We start from the raw sequence: 21,498 nt of genomic DNA, 5'->3' as shown, positions 1-21,498 counted from the left end.
TAACCAGTCCAATTTGCACCAGATGAGGCAGGATGAATCCCAAAATCCTCATGCTTTTTCAGTATGAGACCAACCAGCATTTGGTGTTTTTTTGGACTTGAAAGAGTTTCAACCTTGCGTGAGATTATTGCCTCTTGCAGTGGTGCGTCTTATATTTTGTAGACATTGGCATCTAAGCATTGAAGGCTATTTACTATAGGCTGGTAGGGCTATTTATATAATTAAAGACTTTCTTAAGTCCTAAATGTTGCAGGAACAAATGAAATATGTTGGTGTTGTTACATAACACAACACAAAATGGCTGCAGAGGTGAATGATCTTTAATGGCAGAATGTTTTGCATGAGATTTACGTATAAATGTTACTCATCTAGTCTTGAGACAAATGAACAGTCATAGTCAATGCTCACATTAACGTCATTCAGAGGGTGAGTCATGCTCTCTCTCTACAGACTATTTGTTTTCTCCTGACAGCACACAAGGACTCAGCACAATAACTCATCATCCAAGGTCAGCAAACTGAAAGCTTTCCTTCTGTTCCTCATGTGCAAGAAGGCGTCAAAAGAAGAAAAGACGCAAAGAAATGATCACTATATGTTACCAGACGTTTTTGACTGAAACATTTCAAAGTAAAATCTTTCCAGCAGTTTATTGCTGTTTCTTTTCAGTTTGTCACACAGCAAAATTCAACAGTACATAACAGGTTCACTCCATCATCCATATAAAGCTTTAAACTGGATTGATACAGGGGGACTAACAGTGATTGTATTCTATATTTCAAATGTCATAAAATGATGTTGAAACAATATTCATGAGAGAATTTGGGGGATTGAATGTTATGAATAAGACATACAGTTATCATCATACAACAAGACGATTCTCATATCATTTTAAACAAAATGTACACATTAAAAACTATGATATCAGTACACACTGATAACACTGTGGTTCCCACAACCAATATTTACTGTGGAAAAATGATGATCAATTATCTACAAAAAATAAATGTATGGACAGTCCTAAGTGTAGTAAGGTTGACATGAATAATCGACAGCGAGCAGGTAAAAAAAAATACTTGCCTGTTTATGCATCTTGGGGAGCACTGCTATATATGTGAAAGAAGTTGTTTATCAATGTCTGTGGCTCCAGAGGGAGCTGCGTGAAATCTGATATATTGCCTCAAGTGATGTCACGCGTGGCTTGGGGCTGAAGACTACAAGTTTGAACATGAAAAAAATCTGGGGGTGTGGAGTTACAAAGAAGTAATCTTACCAGACCTCTGTAGCCCACTGCTCGTCTCTGCTTGAGGATAGCAGCTCGAGGCTACATTAGCCGCTACTAGCATAACACACCCATATCCCTGGCAGAATGTCAGCAGTCATGTTGGATTATGGGTAGGCACCTAGTTTTGACATGGAAGAAGAATGCATGGCATAAAAAAAACAATATCTCTGGTTCTTCTGCATCAATTTAGATACTCTTTTTTTCAATTGTCCATTGTGGTCCGACAATGTTTAAGGAATAAAAGTGTAAATCGATGGAGGTCTTTGTAAGGGGGGTGACCACACGTTCAAACCACAAGCAAAGTTGAGAAGCCAATCACTGGAAGTTCACCCACATTCAATGCTGTGATTGATGCTGTCTAATTACAATTGTCACCTTCATCTGATTTAGTTGGCCACAGACTGGCATTTTGGATGACACTGCTCAACATAAACACTTCTCGTGTCACAAAAGCTATCAGCCTAAGCTGAACTGGCCACGTGGGCAGTACCATGGTGAAAATGTAGCTAGTGGTCTGAACGCATCTCACTTCAATACATGAGATACAGCTCCTTCACTCCATCTGGCTCGGTGCTGCCGCTGTGTGTCGATGCAAGTCGTATTCATCATCGCTTTCTCAGAAAACCCTTCAGTTTTGTTCTCCTGGAAAGCGTAGTTGTTGTTTCCTGAGTTCCGCTGACGTGTCCAAGCCCGAGCACCATTACTGGGTCCACAGTGGCATCACAGGGTAGAGTTCAAGAACTCAAGAAGTTCTGCTCGGTTTTTATCCCGCTGTTACAAAAGAAAGGCACATGTTAGCCAAGGCAAATAACCAATTCACAAACTATAAAGACACACTTGGTTGCTTACTGCGACAGCAAAAAGGTGACATTACCTGTTTGTCTTTCTTTGACTTCTTCACTTTCATCTTTATCTTCTTCCCTGAAATCATGCTGTACTTGCCTTTTTTCCTGTCTTTCAAGTACTGAAAGAAAAACAAATGCAAGTTTTAGGTTTTAGAATACAAAATTTTTTTTAAATGTAATTTAAGTTGACTGACAAAATTAGATAATAATAATGACTACATAATTAGGCTGTGACTGCAAGTGTAACTTCCAAGGAACAATATGAATAAATGCAGAACAAAAGGATTATTAGGATCTAAAAGTTTCCACACAAGAAACTATTAACTGTAATATCCATCTTATACTTGCACATGTTTGGGCTGGCAAAAACTTCCAAAAATGTTCTAAAATGATCAACATGGTGAAATTGAGACGACAGAAGCTTTGCGAAGCACCCATTATTTTTGGACATGCAGGTAAGAAGAGGATTTTCTGTCTAATAGGACGTTAATTGGCAGTTTACCTTGGAGATCTGTACAGGTCCCGAGTTATCTTCTCCTCCTTTTGCTTTCTTGTCTTTTTTACGTTTGTGTCGCTTCTCTTTCTTCCCTTTCTGCTCCACGATACAAAAAACGTTGGACTTAGTTTTCAGTGAGTGACTTTTTTTTTTTTAAATATTTCAGTTACTTAAAATTATAAATACATAAGATAAAATGCACAAGATTACCTTTTTGTGTTGTTTCTCCTTTTTCCTTTTCTTAGACTGCTTTCTGGATTTACTGCGGGAGTCTGAAAACAATACATTGAATCAGTTTATGGATATTGGTAATGTTATGATGATAAAAATAGACTAATATGTGGATTTACAATGTTCAGAGAAATTTAACTGACTGCATAAGAAGTTTAGCAGCCAAAGATTCTCAGGTGTAATTTAAAGGTACACTTACCACTGCTGCTAGAGCTACTTCGACTGTGGCTGGATGAGTGTGATGAACCTGATGAAGAGGAGGACGATGAGGATGCCGATGATGAGGATGAGGAAGACGATGACGACGAACTGGAAGAGGACGACGAGGAAGATCTACTACGGCTGCGTTTCCGCTTCTTTTTTTCTCGTCCTGAATAAACAGAAGACAGAAATACAAAGATAAAGTTTTTTGTAAATGCACAGAGAGTGAAGACACTTCTTAAGAGTAAGATATTAGCACCAGCTACTGACTACAGTCAAAAATAAAACAGTTGATCACATGATATCATTGAGTTCTTTAGGAGGCCATTACTTGTAACCCAAGTAACAACTATTCTCCCTTTGGCTTCCACTTTGAAACCAGGTTAGAAAGTGATACTTAGAAAAAAAAAAGGTAATTAGAAGAAAAAGAATAAAAGAAAACATTCACAGGAGAAAAAATTAAAACGAAGTCAGCTCTGACAGCACTTAATGTTTTAATTGTTGTACAATTTCCCCCCGGGGATCAATAACGTATATCTGATTCTGATAATGTGATTAACACTGTCAGCAAATAGCTGGTGTGCAGTATAAAAACAGTTCTACCGTTGCTTGCAAACAACGTTTCACAAGAACCAGCAGTGAAAATGAGGACAGTAACACAGTGGATGTGGCTTTACACCAGTCAAGTATTTGATGTGACGGTAAGTTTCATGTGTCTGCCTTGTAAGCAGTCTTGCCTCTACTCGTTGATCTCCTCCTTTCGTCTGTTCTGGAGCTGGAGCTGGACACCCTGGACACTCTGGCCTCCGCTTTCGTTGACTAGAAACAAAGAGAAATATTTAACGGTATGCCAACTGTATTTGTATGTGACATGAGAGTTTTTCATAGAAATCTGATGTGAGCTCCGGGAAGAAGGCGTTAGCTGATAAAGTTACACACAACAAAGTTCCACCTGGCTTAACCATTTAAAACAGGAATCTCGATGCCTTCAATCGTGACTTAATTACAAACTTCTGGTTGAAGTCTCAGAAAACATTGACGCTTGTGTTACTTGTCCTTCATCTGGTGTTTAACGTTAACTTCCCGGGGCTACGTTGACTAAGCTAAAGCTAAAATGCGCTTTAAGCTGTTTAAATTAACAAAGTGCGAGTGAAAGACTAAGTTCTGTACCCACCATGGCGACAGCACAATACAGTTAATGTATCAGAGATCTATACTGACACTAAAACCGCTGAAAAAAAGGGGTAAACTATATATTTATTCGCAGTTATCGCTCGTAAATTGGCATTAGCCAAAACTCTAAGGAGACATTTTGTATCCCATGATGCACCGCTTCTATCTACATTCAAAACAGTGGAGCGAAAACGGCCGACAGCTAACACAGCGCCCCCTCTGGTGAACGGCAGAAATACCATGTAAAGTGCCTCTGTGTGCGCAGCCACAGGTTAATTAATTAATGATGTGAAGTCAAATGTACTAAATACATTTAACTTTTGCTAAATACATTTAACTTCTGCTGAGGACTTTTAATCCTTAGCTGCCTGCAAGTAACAACAAAACATGTGGTTAAATACCTTCCATGTGTCTTCACTATGTAGAGTATAAGGATTAACTTAACGTTACAGTTGCCAGTTTATTAGGTACACTGAGTTAAAACGTATGCAGTCTAATGCAGCAGCTGTGCAATAAATCCTACCGTTGTAACATTTATGATGTTCAGGATTTGTTGAAACTGCTTTAAAGATATAAAGGGGGTGTGTTATGCACAATGGTGCTTTTAGCTAAAAGCTAACATGTTCACAAGTAATGTTTACCATGGTCACCATCTTAAAAGAGTGTGTTACATTTGCAAATTAATAGAGTGTGACCAGTACTAGAAGTCAATATTTTTCTGTTTAAAAAAAATCTGGTTTGATCGACCAATATTTTTTTAGACATAAAGAAACATTTTTGATAAATATCCATTAAATTTGTAGTATTGTGAACGGGATATGTAACAAGTGGGACATTTTACAGTTGAAAGATATACTCGTCATTGCTTTCTGGTGAACAAATGATATACATACTCATTTATAAATGACCTCAAACTAATCTCTCTACTTACTAGTTTGACATATATGCTGATACCAATATATCTATGACAAACTATTGTTGGCCGATACATTGAGCTCTACTAAATGGCTCTAAACACAAACTACAGCTGATGCTTATGGGTATGTCATTTGTTTTGCAGGTTTTTGGCCATAAAGTATGGTACAAATTAGAATATTGCCCTGCTGATGGCGCCAGAGGAAAAGTCAGGGTATCACCAAAGTTGTTTCATTTCATCCTGAGGGGGATATGAATGTCTGAACCAAATTTCATGGCAATCCATCCAATAGTTCATGAGATATTTCAGTCAAAACCACAAATGTTAACTGGCCCTGTCACGGGTCAAGTCAAGGAATCACCAGTCATTCACCTATATATATCTGCTGATGTAACACATGTAATCATTTACTTCTGACTTAATTGTGCCAAGTTAAAGTCAAATGTAAGGAAGACTGTAATGTCTGAACTCACTGCAAGACTACTACCACACAAAAAAACACTTGGTATTGTACAAAAACATATTTATTATGACAGTATTAGTATATTATACAAATAAGAGCACATGCCCACTGTATAAAAATACAAAATCTTGATGTGTTTCAGTGTTTTAGGCATCATAAATCATTTGACGATCTAAAATATCATTGATTAACACTACTGTGTGTGTAGTCAGTTTAATCTAGCCCTGCAGTCCTATGTTTTTAATGTTGAACACTTCAGCACATTCAGCACCATGCAGCTCAAAAAGATATTAAGAACCAAGAAATGGCTGCTCTCTAATCCTATGATATACACAGGAGGTTTGTTGCAGGTGTGACGGTTCAAAACTCAGATTGAAAAAAATCCAACAGTAAGTCACCCATAGAGAAAACAGGTACAAAAAAGGCCATCTGATACATATTATGGTGCAGTGAAAATGGTAAAAAAAAAAGTTAGTTCATTATCACATTTGCACCTCATATAAATGCCAGACTTTTCTTATAGTGTGCAAGTTCCTGTTGAATTCTTTTAAAGATATCTGAAAAATATTCAGTACCTGTTGCTCTTATTTAACATTGCAGGGCCTTGATACAACCAACCATGTCAATCCATCTAAAAGCTAAACTGTATGTACATGTAAGAATACACTGTATGTAAATAGAAAACAGACAAAAATCTAATGCTAAATGCACAGCTCCGAATGTGATCTTCATTGCAATAAAGAAATTGTGCAGCTGCCCTTAGATAGATAGAAAATGATTGTAAGCAACATGTGATAAGCAACGTGAAGGTTCATTAGTTACGACACAACATGCGACTATCCCTGCCCATGTCAGAGCCTCACTGGTTTCACGCAGTCTGACTCTGACTCCTTGCAGAAGGACTGGGCTCCAGTGAGGTGACGTGAAGCAGCAGATCAAAGCAGGTTTAACTCCCCTCTTCGACCTGAGCCTCAGCAGAAATACATATACAAGAATGTATGAAGAAAAATACACACTATACTAATATCTTAAAACATGCCTTTATGCGTTTTATAATATGAAAATGAAAGAAAAAGAAAAAAAGCTTATGGAAGTAGTTGTGTATCAGCACTGAAGCTTTGGTGTGACCCACTTCTACAGTGGCTCATGGAAATGATTAATCACAATTTTCAGTGTAAAAAATCCCTGAAGGTCGCTGTTCTCCTTTCAAATTCTTAAAAAGGTTTTTTCTTAATGTAAATGGGATTAACCAATCTAGAATATAATGACCCATGTATATTGTGGAGTCTCTATTGTTGAAACCTTTTACTGCCCTTCTTAAAACTTACAAATTCAAACTGTACTATGATGAAAAATACACTTTGTACTCACAAGACAGTTTCAAAAGTTGAGGGAGTAAACGGTTTAGTTTTTCATCACATTAATATAACTGAGAAATTGATATCTGCGGACATGGTGTAGCTGATTAATGATCCTTTACGTCTTCATTTCTAGCCCAGTGGTTCGTGGGCAGATATTTAAACCTCTGCTTTGTTCTTTGAGTGATCGGCTTGAGCCAAGCTCTCCTCATTCTCCTCCTCCTCCGCAGGAACCTGGAAAACATGCAATCCAAATGATTTGTCTGTAGCATAATGAAAGAGCCCTAAATAAGACATGTGTGCATGATGTGGAGTTTACCAGCAGATTAAATCTTGATTATAACCACACCCATCTAATAAGATCCCCAAACTACTAATATAATAACTTAATATAAAAATATTGGGCTACTGAATCTTATCACTTGTGATGCTCGACAGTCAGAAACTAGATAATATTTACGAGGAGTGGGATTTCTTACCTCCCAGTAAATAGAGTCGTCGAAGCAGTTCTGGTCTGGAGGCTGTCCCCAGAACGGCAACTTCATTATTAAACCTTGAAGAAGAAAATGAATTGTTTGATCACTCGGATGTTGCCCTTCTGCTAAATCATAAGAGCCCTGACCTTTCCATTGAGTCACAAACCCTGCTCTCAGGAGTTTAACTGTTCAATGTGTCACATTGATGGTCTCATTTTTCATCTCCACCCACCTGTAATAGCACCTCCAACCAAAGCAAACCCGAGGGATGAAGCCAAGGCAGCAGCTTGCATGGCAGCATCACCTCTGAAGAAGAGGAGGAGGAGGGAAGACACAAATGTAAGAGCTGACATGTAACTGAGGCATAAAATTACTTAAAGCTACAATAGTTTATGTGTGTGTGTTTGTATATTATTATATGTATATGTGGTGAGTAAAATGGCCCTTACCCCTCCTTTTTCCCCAAAGCCACAGCCACAATACCAGCCAACCCGCCCAGGATGCCGGGCATGCCGTGCAGATTGTGGACACCGCAGGTATCCTGGACGCCCAGGTTGGATGCCAGGATGGGCTACACAGGAGAAAAAAAACAAATGAGTGTCTTTTCAAAAGGTGAAACATGCATTTTGATTTAAAAAAAAAATTCTCATCACAGCTTCACAGAGCCCAAAGTGACGTTTTGGAATGTCTCATTTTATCTGACCAAAACAGCCAAAACCCAAAGATATTCAATTTACTATCATAGAAGAGTAAGAAAACCAGAAAATATTCACATTTGAGAAGCTGAAACCAGGGATTTTGTTTTCCATTTTTGCTTAAAAATTACTTTAAATTTAGCAGATTTTCTGGAAACAGACTAATCGATTAATTGCCTAATCGTTTACACCATACGTTTTGAAAAATTATAACTTATAAAATAATGAAACTGTTATTCAAAATCTCTTTCGATGCCTTTTTTATTTTGCACATTTGCTTTGGATTTCAACTCACAGTTAGGTACTTGAAGCCCAGGGTGGAGACGATGCCAGCCACAAATCCAATCAGCATTGCCCCAAATGGCCCGATGTTCATGTCTGCACATGTTCCCACGGCAACGCCTCCGGCCAAGGTTGCATTCTGAATGTGCACCTGTAGTATATAAAGATAAGAAAACAAGCTTATAACTGGATTTGTTTTTTTATATTCTTGAAATAGTGTTATTGTGGATATTAAAGGGAAGTGATCTGACCATGTCCAGTTTTCCTTTGTGCTCCACGAGGCTGGAGATGGCGTAGGCAGAGAGCACACAGGCCGCCAGGGAGAGGTAGGTGTTGATCACTGCTGTGAGCTGAGTGAAGCCCGGGTCAGCGATGGCCGAGTTAAAACTGGGCCAGAACATCCACAGGAAGACGGTTCCTGTAGATAAGGGTGACGAAGAAACGTTTCAGCCCATTCATCATGAAAATATCATTCATATCAAATCACACTGCAACTTAGATCATTATAGACTGAAGTACTCATATTGATTTTTGCTGAACAGGATTGATACACAGTAGAGGTCAATATTGCTGTATCACTTTACATGCTGCATGGTTATATATGTCCACTAGGTGGCACAAGTCATACATGTGCAGGAGGCCAATGAGAGACAATTACAGCCAAATACAACATTACTGCTGAAACAGATGACTAATGAATACTTTAGTTTAAAGTGTAACTGGATCTTACCAATCATAGCAAACAGATCAGAGTGATAAACAGATCCGTCATTGTCATGTCCGTTTCTTAAACCTGGTCGGTAAAGTACTCGAGCCACCGCCAGCCCAAAGTAGGCTCCATAAGCATGGATGATCATGGATGCTCCAACATCATTAGCCTGAGAAAGAAAAGGTGATTCAGGCCTGTAACAGTACAGTCACAACAATCCATGTTCATCATAATGCAGGAAGTCGTGCTGTGTTTTGCTCATGTAGTTCATCAACACGTGTGTCATTGTGTACTTACTCCGAGGACTTCGGCCACCAGATGTTCATTGATGGAGAAGATGGTTATCTCCAGCACGGTCATGATGAGGAGCTGCACAGGGCTGGTTTTACCCAGAACGGCTCCGAAGGAGATCAGAACTGTAGCTGTGCTGAAGTCGGCGTTGATTATTCTGCAGGATAGGGAAGAAAACAAGCCTTTAGGAAAACAGAAGTTATGGGATAATGAGGAGAAGAGGTGGAACACAGCACAGTTCAACCAAAATACTGAACTTAAAGTGACATGTCAGAGCTACTCAACAGCCAACATTTATCTGAGCAGCCTCAAAGTTTGTGATGTATACTGGATAAATGTTCATCAGGATATTATTGAAAGCCAACACGAGCAGATACGGCATTCGTACTTGAAGATGCTGACTTTGATCTTGCCATCATCCAAGTGCCAGATGCCCTGCATGAGGAGGCCCCACTGCAGGCCGAAGGCAGCCAGGAGTAAGTTGACGCCCACGCTGCTGAACCCGTATCTCTTCAGGAAGGTCATCAGGAAGCCGAAGCCGATGAAGATCATGACGTGGACATCCTGAAACACTGGAGACATTAGGAGGGAGGTCAGTTCCGCTGCTGAGTCGATAACAGGGCCCTGCTTTGTTGTGAGAGTCCCACTTTAGCCTCAGCTAAATGTGGACATGAAATTGAATCAGATGAAACAACTTGATACGTAGCCTTCACTTAGAAATCAGCCATTTGCTACGACTTTGCTGTTCACAGTGGTATGCTCCTGACTTTGTAGTCATAGTCAAATGATTTATTGAGCAGTTACTGGACTTCACAGGAGCCATTTCCCTCCACAGGGGCTGTATTGTCAGCCGTGACCTGTTAGCTGGAAAAGCAATTCAATCACACTATGAATGGGATTCTGGGAAAATACATCCTGCTGTTCCTGTTGAGATTGTGGCCTTGTGCTGTTTCTATTAAGTGCATATGATCTTAATAAGTTTAAACTTATGAAGACCCGGGGGGAGGGGACGTTTAGCACACCCTCATCTATTAGTCTCAGTTGATAAGTCGGACAAAGACGGCAGGGTTTGTTGTTTGGATCATATCCCATGTTTCATTATACATACATGGTGTTTTCACTATGTTCTCAGCAGTAAGAACACACAAAACATGTCACATCTCCACTTAAGCTGTAAGTGGAGATGCTCTATGAATCTGGGTTAAGGCCAGGTAATTTTGGGGGGATTTGCGTAGAACTGGGCGCTCCCTCCAACAGTCATCGTCCTGACAGGAAGTGGGACTCCCGTTTCCTAAAAACCTTTAAGCTTCATATGATGAGCCCTTCATGTGGAAAACACATCAAGGTGGAGGTGTGCGGAGGCTGAGAAACAATGTGCTTCATTTCCTCAGTCTCTAATGAGTATGGACGTAGCCACTATTGTCTAGACAGGACATACTTACTTTCGTCTTTAAAAAAGGGTTAGGGTTAGGGGACAGACATTTACTGCTGCTCTGCACTCTTAAAGGAAAAGTTTGACATTTTAGGAGACTACATGAAGTCACTGCACCCAGCCAAGAAATAGTCCGGCACATAACCCCCCGTAAAACCACATGTCGCTTGTACACTTCAGTTTTTTACAGATTAAACAAAGTACAGTTGATTACTCCAGGCTACATTTCCATATAGTACAGAAAATCTGCTACAAACTGAACTGCTCAAATCTGCTCAGTAGAGTATCATCAGTCTATATTTAGGGAAGATTAAAGTCATATCTCATCTTATCAGCCTAATGTTTATGTTCTCCACTGCTTGGTAAAAGTGATACTAATTTAGTCAATCATTTTACAGACAGTTACCTAGATATCATCCTTTTGAAATGGCATTCTTCACTCATACTCTAATTTACTTAGGTAAAAATAATCTGCTGATCCACGGTTCACAATCGTAAAACAACACAGGACAGAGGGTCACTATTATCTTGCTATGCGATTCTTTGCTCTTATCATCAGTGTGTTTTCAGGGATGATTAATGTCATGCATTGCATTCTCTCAAAAAGCAATACACTAACTTAATCAATCACTTTACAAACAGTTGTGTAAATGTCATCCTTTTGAAATGGCATTCTTCACTCATTTCATGTTCAGTTGTGGCAAATTTTGTGGCTTTTAGTGTCCAACCACCCATGAAGAGTCTGTAAGATTTAACAAGAAAACAATGGTGAAATTTGTGTTGATGAAATCCTGATGGGTCCCTGTTTAATGCTGCATAACATGTGGTCAGCATGATATCTGCAACAGAGAGTCGAGGTGTCTGATTTGGCTCACATCCATGGATCTGTTTTTGAAGAAAACCTGTTTGCCCTTCAACTTGCACTTTGACCCCCCTCACATTCACAGCTGGGTGACTCAGACTTTCCTTGTAACCTTCCTTGTAGTAGGGGCTTCGAGTGAACAGTAGATTGAGGATGGGGAGGAGGTAAAGCTGGAAAGCTGCCACAGTGACTGGCACCACGCCCAGATGTTAGGTAACGCTCTGTAATCTTCTGAAGAATTGGGTGAGCCAAGAGAGAGGGAATCCCCTCAGGACCTACTGTAGTGCAGGCTGTAGAGGAGTGATGCAACCAGTGTAAAAAAAAAATAAATTCATTTTTTAAATTGTGGAGCAAAATGTCCTCGCCTTTGATGTTTTCATTCTAAAAATCAACTCCTCATTCAGATAAAATTACTTTCCAAGAGTCTTAATTAGAAACGTATGCATTGTTTTCGTCGTACCACACAACCAGAATTTGTTTGTCATTTACATTGTTTTAAAAATGAACTGGTGTGCTCCATGTTGATAAAGCTGCGATAGCTTTTACTCGCTCCATTCCACATTTCTCTGCTTATTTGTCTTCCTTTGAACTTATAATTACAGATGTCTGGTATGCGTTGGACAGCGGATCTCTCCACACGCAAACCACAAGCCTTCACGACGTCCCAATCGCATTTTGAATGGTCATGGCTTCACCTCATTCAGCACAATTAAAATACTTCACTGAGCCTGCTGTGCTAGAAGCAAGTTTGATCAAGGCATTTGCAGATATGTCTCTTAACATCTCAAAATGGCAATTTTGGATTGTTGGCACTGGAAAATCTCTCTATTTTGTTGGAAAACTATATCAGACACAAATTATTATTCAAAGCAGAATATTTGTATGTCTTTAAACATCTTTGAATTTTAACTTTTGCCCAGAATAATACAAAGTAAAGAAGAAACCAGAATAGTGATAGAAATTCTAAAGAAGACTATATTGTTTGACAATGTTTATAGCAAAAACATCCCCTCTGAAGTAGAAGATATGCTCTGCCTTAATGCTGACCATTGAGCTAATCTCTATGGGCCACACCTGCCCCGCCCAGTCACGAGCAGACATTCATACAGTAAATCAGCAGTTTATAGTTGCAACTGTCTTAATGCAGATAAAGATGCAAAGAAACCTCTCAACTGTAGAAACCGCTCTGTGCTCACTAAGTGCCATAGTTGAAACCAAAACCAAATCTTTTTTTATGCTCCATGGACCATCTGTCTTTGTTCTTTATTTTCTCTCTGTTTGAGACTTTAATTCAAATCACATGGGACCTCCTCTGTAGGAGACCTGACACTTTTCGCTGCAGGATCCTCTCGAGTCCTCAGCTGCATGTGTATGAATAGATTGTGTGACGGGGAGAATGCGACCCCATGACTCCTCTTATTGCTTTCAGCAGACCTCCAAATTCTTTTATTCCTATTTGTAAGTAATAGGAAAATTACGTCCTTAAAACAGATTTCACATTAAGCCAATGAAGGAAGGCCTTTTTCAGTTCACTCAACACTTCAAAGTTCTAGAGACTGGAGAACTAAAGCTTGGAAATATGGAAGAGTTGTATATTTATTAAATTATTATAATTAATTAATTAATAAAAAATTTAAATTAGGAATAAGCTTAATTTCAGCATTTTCCCAAACATTAATAAATGTGAGTATTTTGCCATATTCTACTGAAAATCACCCTGAGTTAGAAGAACCACTTGCACAATGATCTAACTTTCCGGGTCCTTGCCTCTGTCACAAAGCTTAGCTGGATATTTGAACTGGTTTTAGGGTGAATTTTCACAAATTAACAAGAATGTAAACCTCAAAGCTGCAACAAAAGCAATGTGTTAGAACCATCAGATAAAAAAAAACTTGATAATCCAGTAGCAGAGCATCCCTCAGCCAGCAGCCCCAGGTAGACTTACTGGGGTAGAGATCCATGGGTCCACTGTGAGTCTCATTGGAGTGTGCGTCGTGGTCGCCGTGCCCTTGATGTTTCCCATCATCATAGACAACAAACACTGCAAACAGGATGATGGTGATAATCTCCAAAACCAAGGCCACAATGGGGAACTTCAACCTCATGTTGGTGGCGTACGCAGGCATCCTGAGACCAACTCTGGATATCTCTCACAGTCTGACACACACACACACTGTTTGTCTATCCCTCCCTATCTGTCGTTTTTAGGGGTTGTGCTGTGTGAAGGGAGGGAAGAAAGTGGGTGTCTGGTTTTAAACTGATGCAGGTTTCGTGGTGACCAATGACAGGGCAGAAGACTGGGGCCTGGGTGGTGAACACCCCCCTTCATGCACTTTGTTCATGGGGATGGGTTTCCTCTCTGGACGTCGGAGGGGACAAAGCAAAACACAAACGTAATGACACAGAGAAACACTTAATGACTGCTCCTTCCCACTCATTTTTCACTGTCAAAGTCATGTTTGTTGACTTGTTGACTTAACTTAAATGTTTGGACTGATGCAGGTCTTTCATGTCTTACATGAGAAGAAATATATATCTATAAAGATACATTTACTGTAGTTTGCTCAAGAAAGTATACAGTAGCTTTAATACAATTGCAGTTACAATTTTTTTCAGATTCCTCTTTTATCCGCTCTACTGAACATTGTTCCTCTTTCTTAGTGTTCCCTTGATATATCCTTGATATCCCCAGTGTTTTGACTGGTGCACCTGCAGTTTCATGTACATTACTTAACTGAAAGTAGCAATGCAACACTGTGATACTAATACTAAATTACAAGTAAAAGTCCTGCATTCAAAGTTTGTTATATAGGTGAAAGTACAGAAGTGTTATCAGCCAAGTACTTTGTTATGATGAATGGACCCTTTATGATATTATTGGATTATAATGAATCCATTCATGTGTAAGCAGCGTTTTAATGTTGTAGCTGGTTGAGGTGGAGCTAACTGTCTACTTTATAAGCTTACACTTATAAGAATGCTGCGTATTTCTTGAATGTATCAAATGTTTTGTATGTAAAATCCTAATCTGCAAAGTAATCAGTAACTATAATGACTGATCTCTTGATTTAAGTGTATTAAGTGTATTAAGATATGAGACAACAACCAAAGTGATCACGTGGCAAGTCATGTGAACCACAAACTGCAAAAGAAACATTTCAAAAGATTACATTTACACAACACAAACATCTTGTTATAAAGCATACAGAGTCCTCTGTTTTAGCTCTATTTCTATAAATTACATTCGATTCATTTGATTCAACTGTAACGCTTTATAAGCAGTATATAAACAGTATATTTAATGAATGTTTATAACACACTATAATGTAGTTGTAAGCAGATATTACTGTTTATTATTGTATTTCTCAACAACTATAACTCCTCCTGTGGGCACCCATAAGTGCAGGCTGGTGTATGAACAGATAATGAATGACAATTATAGTAAAACACAGCTGTAATTATATAAAATATGTCTTCATAGCTGAAGTTATAATTGTTGACAAATGCTGTATATTAATAAACACTGAAAAATGTCCTTGCAATATATTTATAACACATTTACAGAATGAGTAATCAATCAATTAGGTAGTAACTGATATATACAAAATAAACAAAAAATGATATGTCAGTAATAGAACTGTGATATGTGCAGTACGAACAGAAACCATCAATAGTACGTACAACAGAATGGCTCTGGTGATGTTATAAACAGTACAAACAGCAAGCGGAGTATGAACAGTTGAGTATGTTCAAAGTTCAATTCAATGAGTTAATATAGACGAGAAGTGCAAATACAGCAGACAGTGAGCCTTGGTGGCAGCAGCAAATCTGTCCATAACAAACAAACAAAAAGCCATGACAACATATTACCTTCAGCCAACCAAAACACACCAGGATAACTATAACTGTCAAATACATGCAGTGGAGTAAAAGGTATATTATTTTCCCCAGACATGTAGTGGAGTTGAAAAATAAAGTAACATAAAATTTTAAGTAATTTCAGCTTTCCACCATTGAATCCAGGCGAGGAAGATGTGGCCTCTTTGGAGCTCCGTCTCATGTTGCTGTGACAAATGCTGCACGTTGTCATTCCACTCGTGACCCCTGCAGACAGTGTGTGTAGCTGTGATCAGGTTACTTCATAGTTCAACTACATACAGTACATGCCTGTGCTTCCTTTCCCACTGGAAACTATCCCAGCTGACTCCTCTGATTGGCCTGCAGGTTCTGATCCAGTAAGTGGCTCCCACAGTGAATGGGGTGACAATCTGAGGCCTCTCACCAAATTACCTTCAGGCCAGAGGTCCTTCATTATGGGCCAAGAGCTTTATGAATTAGCTGAGTAGTTAATCACTGCCAGCAACACATTTCTGTTTGTCTTGGAGCTCAGCACAGTGAGGTTTTTCCCAGACCCTTTTGGGAAATTACTTCCAAATGTTGAGAGATATGAAAAACTGTGCAGCACTGCTAGAACTAATCTACTCATGCCAACTCATTATTCACTCAGTGTGCGCTGCAAAGTTTTACTCTAGTATTTGGCAGGCAGTGGAGGCTTTTTCAATGGGTGGAGCCATGGTGTGTTCACAGACAAGTGAGCTAACCGGCAAACTTGAACAGCATGGGAGGATTTGTGGTCCAATTGCCACGGTCATTCATTCATGACGATCACAGATACTCCCTCAAACTAGCTTTCTCTTCTTTTAGCTCTAATTACAAAACAAACTGTGGCTGTTTGACTCCTCCCATTTCACTAGTACATTTTTTTTATAGTAACTTTAACCATGAGAAATGTTTGTATAATGGTGAAACTCCAATCTGTAATTATTTAACCCATTATTATGTCTAGTTTTCCAGAGGATCAACTTTTCTCCTCTCAGCTGTAATCTGTCATTGCTTTGACAGAGAGCATGAGAACTATTTGTATAGTCAAGACTGTTCAATGACAGTAAACGCTCCGGGTCTCACATTTCATAGCAGGGTATCCCAAAGCTCTTAGGTTGTTGTTTTACTAAACATTTCTTCTCAAACCTTGAACACGCACGATTCAGCGTTCTGATTAGATGTTGAGACCTCATGACTGATGGTGGTAAACTGCTGTACTCTCCTGACAAGAAAGCAGGATTTTCTGCAGAGATGGAAAATACGTCTTCTCATCCAGAATCAGATGAGAAGATTGATAAGACTCTGTGTGTGCCGTGAGTATGTAGCTAGAGACAGGAGACAATTATTTTAGCTTAGCATAAAGACGGAAAGCAAGGGGGAAACACAAACAAAAATGTTAAAACAACATTTTATCATAATAATAATGATTATCCACCCAGTACTACTGTGCAACCTCAGTGTGACAACAGGACTCTGAGACGTCACTGCACAGCTGTTGTTTGCCCAGAAATAGATGCAACATGTAACTCCCTGTTAAACCACAAAGTGTTGTTTTTATGTGCTGTTTATGTACAGATTAAACAAACAAAAAGCTGGTAGATGGATTTTTAACTTAGATAGCTAGATGTTTCCCCCTGCTTCCAGTCTTTATGCTAAGCTAAGCTATTTGCCTCCTGGCTCTAGCGCCATTCAAACATGAGAGGGGTCTTGATTTTCTCATCTAACTCTTAGAAAGAGTATAAAGTATATTTCTTAAAATATAGTGATATTGTGACTGACTAGCACTGTTTGCTTGCTAGCTTGTAAGTGGCTTACTTGCCAGCTATGGTTGTTCAGGAGCTAGCCATGCGAATAGTCTGCACACAGGAGAGTAGTTGTAGTTTATGCAACTGGAGTTCCAAGGTTGGAGTTTATCACTGAGACTGAGATGTTATATTACGTCAAATTCTGGCTTCTTGTTTTCTAAAAAAGCCCTGTCGGTCTCATATGGAATAATTTGACAATTTCATCAAACAAACTATTATTGCTTCTGGAAATAAATGTGTTGGCTTGTTTAGGCTCACAGAATCTGAACAAGTTTGAACATTAAAGCAACAAAGCAGATAAAAAACAGCTAAGCTAAACAGTTAATTCTTCTCAAATCAGTTTTAATCTAGCCTCCCTGTGAACTTCACATTCCAGGAAAACCATTAAGCGATTTATCTCTGCTCACTCACAACCCCACCATAAAGCGCAGATTTGTGGAAAATAAACAAGCCATCAGGCCTAAATGTGCTCCATCCTTTGTCTCGCATCCCCATGTGCCGTTATGCAACATACATGACTACACAGTCCTCTCTGATGTCCTTCACTGCCTTGAAACCAGACTGACTGTACAGTTGATCCTTCGTTCACTTGGTCCATCTATCACAGACATGAGCGTGAGGGATCAAAGAGTGAAGGAGTTGGGTGATTGACGACTACTTTAGTTCCCTTTAGTTTTCTGCGTCAGGACATTCCTGGCCAGGCCTTAGTCTGCCACATGCAAAGGTCAAACTGAGGTTCGGAGATTCACTGCCTCATATATACTTCTAATAATTGCTTTTTGATGAAACCCCCACATCCAGGAAAACCTTTACTTTTATCTGAGCAGTAAGAACAGATACTGTAGATTTGTGGAAAAGTCTGTTTTTGTGACGGAAAAGTTACATTTATTTGATTTAAGTCACACAATGGATAGAAATGTTGCATTCACTGACACCTGATAAGGTCATTCTTTGAAATCTATCAAAGTACATTTTTCTCAGCACATTCCCGTGGTGTTTTGACTCTTGTCTTGTGTGGGGGGAACCCCTTTGTAGCTGATGTTTTTGTATGGACATTCCTCCTTGTGGTTTGTACAGCTCTTTCTCATGCAAAGGTCAACTCCACATGAATCATTATTGGGTGCTTTAACCCCCTAAAGTATTAACCTCGAATCACTTGTAATGAGGACCAGTAGGTCCTTATCAGGAGTCCTCCTTTCACACTGCATGATACAGACCTCTGCAATCGTGTGAAGCTACGTACGCTCCTCTTGTTGGATGCTCAGGGGATCAACACCACATTCCTCAGTTTGGAGGATTCTTCCATATGGAGATATGTATGTGGCTGAGTAGAAACAGAGGCCAGTTGGTGTGACAGACAAAACCCAGGTCTTTTCTCCTTAGACCTCAATCACCTTAATCATTAATCAAAACTGTAAAACAATCAGGCTTTCGTTGGGTGGGGTAACTATGAAACATCACATGCGTCTTTCTACATACATGTGCTCTACAGAGCTTTCCATGAGAAATATCTTCAATAATCCTGCCTGATTTATGAGTTCTGATAAATAAATGTAGGAGAGTTCCTCAAGTGAATGTCTGTGGAGATCGGGGTGGATGAATGGGTCAACAAAACATTGGATTTTAACATGAGATACCAGTGTGTGTTTCCCGACAGATATTTTTTCAGGCATTTTGCCTTTGTGATAGAGACAGCTGAAGAGAGACAAGAAAGGCGGGAGAGAGAGGGAATGACATGCAGCAAAGGGCCCGGGCTTGAATCGAACCCAGGGCCGCTGTGGTAAGTGTCCCATAATCCCAAGAAAGCACGTATTCAACTGTTTAGCAGTGATGGAAGTGTGGAAACAGTGGAAACATTGTGGACTTTTAAAATGAGACTTAAGTCCATGAATCTACTGCACTGATCATGGTTTCTACTCGCTATTTATTTTGCCTTTATTCTAAAATAAGAGCACAGTGTTATTCAAGATAAATTCATCCAAGATCAACAAATCAATGCTTCAACTGCTTTCAAATAACCAAATTAGCTGGATGAGAATAAGCAGGATTATTTTAGCCTGATAACAGCCTGAATTTGGTTAAGCCACATTGAAGGGCAGGGCCTTGATCAATGGCTTCTCCTCACAGAAGACCAGAATATTATATCAAGGTTTAGGACACATGGGCTGAGTTGTCATTTATTTACATCCCTCTGTGGCATATTTGAAAATACTGTATGCATGTCACCACAGAGGTCAGGGCCAGCTCGGATCATAGAGCAAGTAAAGGTTTAATGTTTTACTCAAGGACTCTTTGACAGGTGTGAACATGTTGGCTCTCCCTGGGATCAAACAGACACTTTAGTTATGCTAGTTATGAAACAGCTTCTGTCCCCAGCGTAGTGAGTCACAGTCCCTCTTGTGTCTGATGGATAGTACAGTAGATACCGTTCTACTCTTTTCTACTCTACTCTTTTTGCATTTCACCTGAGGAACGAGCAAGGAATCTCTTGGAAAATGAATACATATGTTGGTATTAGATTGCATTCATATGTGCGGGACATATTTCACATTTCCAGCTGCAGAATTCTTGTCTTCTTTGAACTAACAGGTGTTTTACTGAAGGGTGTTGAAAGTCTTGTGGAGACAAATGTGAAGAGTTAATATTCCCAAGAATCGCGTGCTGCTTAATTTCTGTGAAACGTTGCCATGTGCAACAGCAGTCCTTTAAGGCTGTTGTAAAGTGACAGCAGGAGCAGGGGTCAGTATGCCCGGGTGGGTCAAAGAAGTAGTCCACTTCAGACGCTCGGTGGGTGACTGTTGTTGAAGCTAAAGATGAGAGAGCATGGCGGTGAGGAGAAAGGATCTGGTCTCCTCTTATTTCAGAAGAGACTAGATCAGGAGACCCAGACTAAAGTAAGACTAACTTGAGTTGTGTGCAATACAGATGGCATTGTATATCTACATATCCGTGAGTTTTTTTTATTTATTCTGAAAGTTAAAAAACAAGAAGCAAGACCTGCCAAGAAGATGATCTGTTTTCACTTGGATAAAGTTTTTAACTATCATTTTTTTGAATTGTTTTGGCATCTTTTAAGAGAAAATAAATAATAATAATAATAATAATAATAATAATAGAAATGATTAATCCTCAGTAAGTTTCATGGCAGGCTGCTGTTAGATTCTGATATTTCTTGTATCTTGTATCTGATGGTGATGCTAGAAGGAAGGTGAGGTGGTCGTGGATCAAAATGTTGCTCAAAGGGAAATCTTGACTTGACAGTGGTGCTTGACGAATGCTCAAGGGGTTACCAACCAAAATGACTAGGAAACATCTATCCTGATGATCAGCCTGAATTGCCATTTGGTTCGTTCAGCATAACATTGTATTCATGTTAGCCGTTATGTTGTTTTGTTCTGCCCTAACCAATCGGCACAGAGTGACGTTCACGCTGACGTCACGGATCCTGCAGTAGCGGTTGCAGCAGCTGGCCAATTGAATGTTTTTCTGTATGTTGACTTACAACCTGCACAGCTGTGTCAAGCTCATCTACTCTTGTTGCCTGTGTTGCTATTTTTGTGGATGTAGCTAAGTAGCTAGCAAGCAACGTAGGAAGTTGACGTCCCAATTCGTAATCAAGTCAACGAAGCTCTGATTGGCATAAATAGCCATCAGTGAACACAACACCAGACTTGAATTGCTGAACAAATCAGGGATGTGGGTGGCGATTCAGAGGTCTGAAACCAGACTAGGAATCATCCTCTTAGGACCATGAATATTCAGACCAAATTCAATAGCCATCTGGCCTGCAGTTGTTGAGAAATCTTGCTCTGAACCAAAGTGCCACAACATTTATTTTACTGCTGTAGATGTTTGCAATGAGGTTCTTGGCCTCCACATTTAATTCCCACACCCCTGATGCAGCATGAGGGTGTGAACTGGAGTGTAGAGGATGATAGTGCATCGACACTCCTCATTTTCATCCTCTCATCACACCCCCTTGAACAAACCCCACCCCTCCTTTCCTGTGGCTGGGCCTGAGGGGAACAGTTGCAAACCCTGATAAGCCGCTCGGAGGGAAGCCTACGCAGGCGGGTAATCAGCATGTTAGATGCTAGCA

At 39.6% G+C, this 21,498-nt stretch overlaps 2 protein-coding genes across 2 annotated transcripts; both read right to left on the bottom strand.

Moving 5' to 3' along the window:
* Positions 1-305: 305 nt before the first annotated feature.
* On the bottom strand, positions 306-3,363 carry LOC139302642 (protein FAM133). Its single transcript, XM_070926344.1, has 7 exons — positions 3,354-3,363; positions 3,315-3,320; positions 3,054-3,224; positions 2,834-2,895; positions 2,630-2,719; positions 2,157-2,246; positions 306-2,053 (listed from the first exon to the last, which is right to left on the bottom strand). Exons 1-7 carry the CDS (start codon positions 3,361-3,363, stop codon positions 2,003-2,005), a joined length of 480 nt encoding a protein of 159 aa, XP_070782445.1. The 3' UTR covers positions 306-2,002.
* A 2,287-nt stretch (positions 3,364-5,650) lies between these two features.
* rhag (Rh associated glycoprotein) lies at positions 5,651-13,920 on the bottom strand. Its single transcript, XM_070926187.1, has 10 exons — positions 13,658-13,920; positions 9,807-9,990; positions 9,425-9,575; positions 9,149-9,296; positions 8,670-8,836; positions 8,432-8,569; positions 7,891-8,012; positions 7,674-7,747; positions 7,445-7,518; positions 5,651-7,199 (listed from the first exon to the last, which is right to left on the bottom strand). The coding sequence occupies exons 1-10, from the start codon at positions 13,836-13,838 to the stop codon at positions 7,125-7,127; spliced, it is 1,314 nt and encodes a 437-aa protein (XP_070782288.1). The 5' UTR covers positions 13,839-13,920; the 3' UTR covers positions 5,651-7,124.
* Positions 13,921-21,498: the final 7,578 nt, after the last annotated feature.

Source organism: Enoplosus armatus, chromosome 19, assembly GCF_043641665.1.
Source record: "Enoplosus armatus isolate fEnoArm2 chromosome 19, fEnoArm2.hap1, whole genome shotgun sequence".
Classification (NCBI taxonomy): Eukaryota; Metazoa; Chordata; class Actinopteri; order Centrarchiformes; family Enoplosidae; genus Enoplosus; species Enoplosus armatus.
This window is presented reverse-complemented; position numbering and strand designations above follow the sequence as displayed.

Bases quoted from the DNA above. Each gene is read 5' to 3' on its own strand.
- LOC139302642 (XM_070926344.1), bottom strand. The intron at 2,720-2,833 runs GTAATCTTGTGC...ATCGTGGAGCAG, and splicing joins AGGAGAAACAACACAAAAAG to AAAGGGAAGAAAGAGAAGCG. The intron at 2,247-2,629 runs GTAAACTGCCAA...TTTTTCTTTCAG, and splicing joins GACCTGTACAGATCTCCAAG to TACTTGAAAGACAGGAAAAA.
- rhag (XM_070926187.1), bottom strand. From the start codon at position 13,838: ATGCCTGCGTACGCCACCAACATGAGGTTGAAGTTCCCCATTGTGGCC. The intron at 9,991-13,657 runs GTAAGTCTACCT...TAATGTCTCCAG, and splicing joins ACCCATGGATCTCTACCCCA to TGTTTCAGGATGTCCACGTC. The intron at 9,297-9,424 runs GTAAGTACACAA...TTTCTTTCTCAG, and splicing joins TGGTGGCCGAAGTCCTCGGA to GCTAATGATGTTGGAGCATC.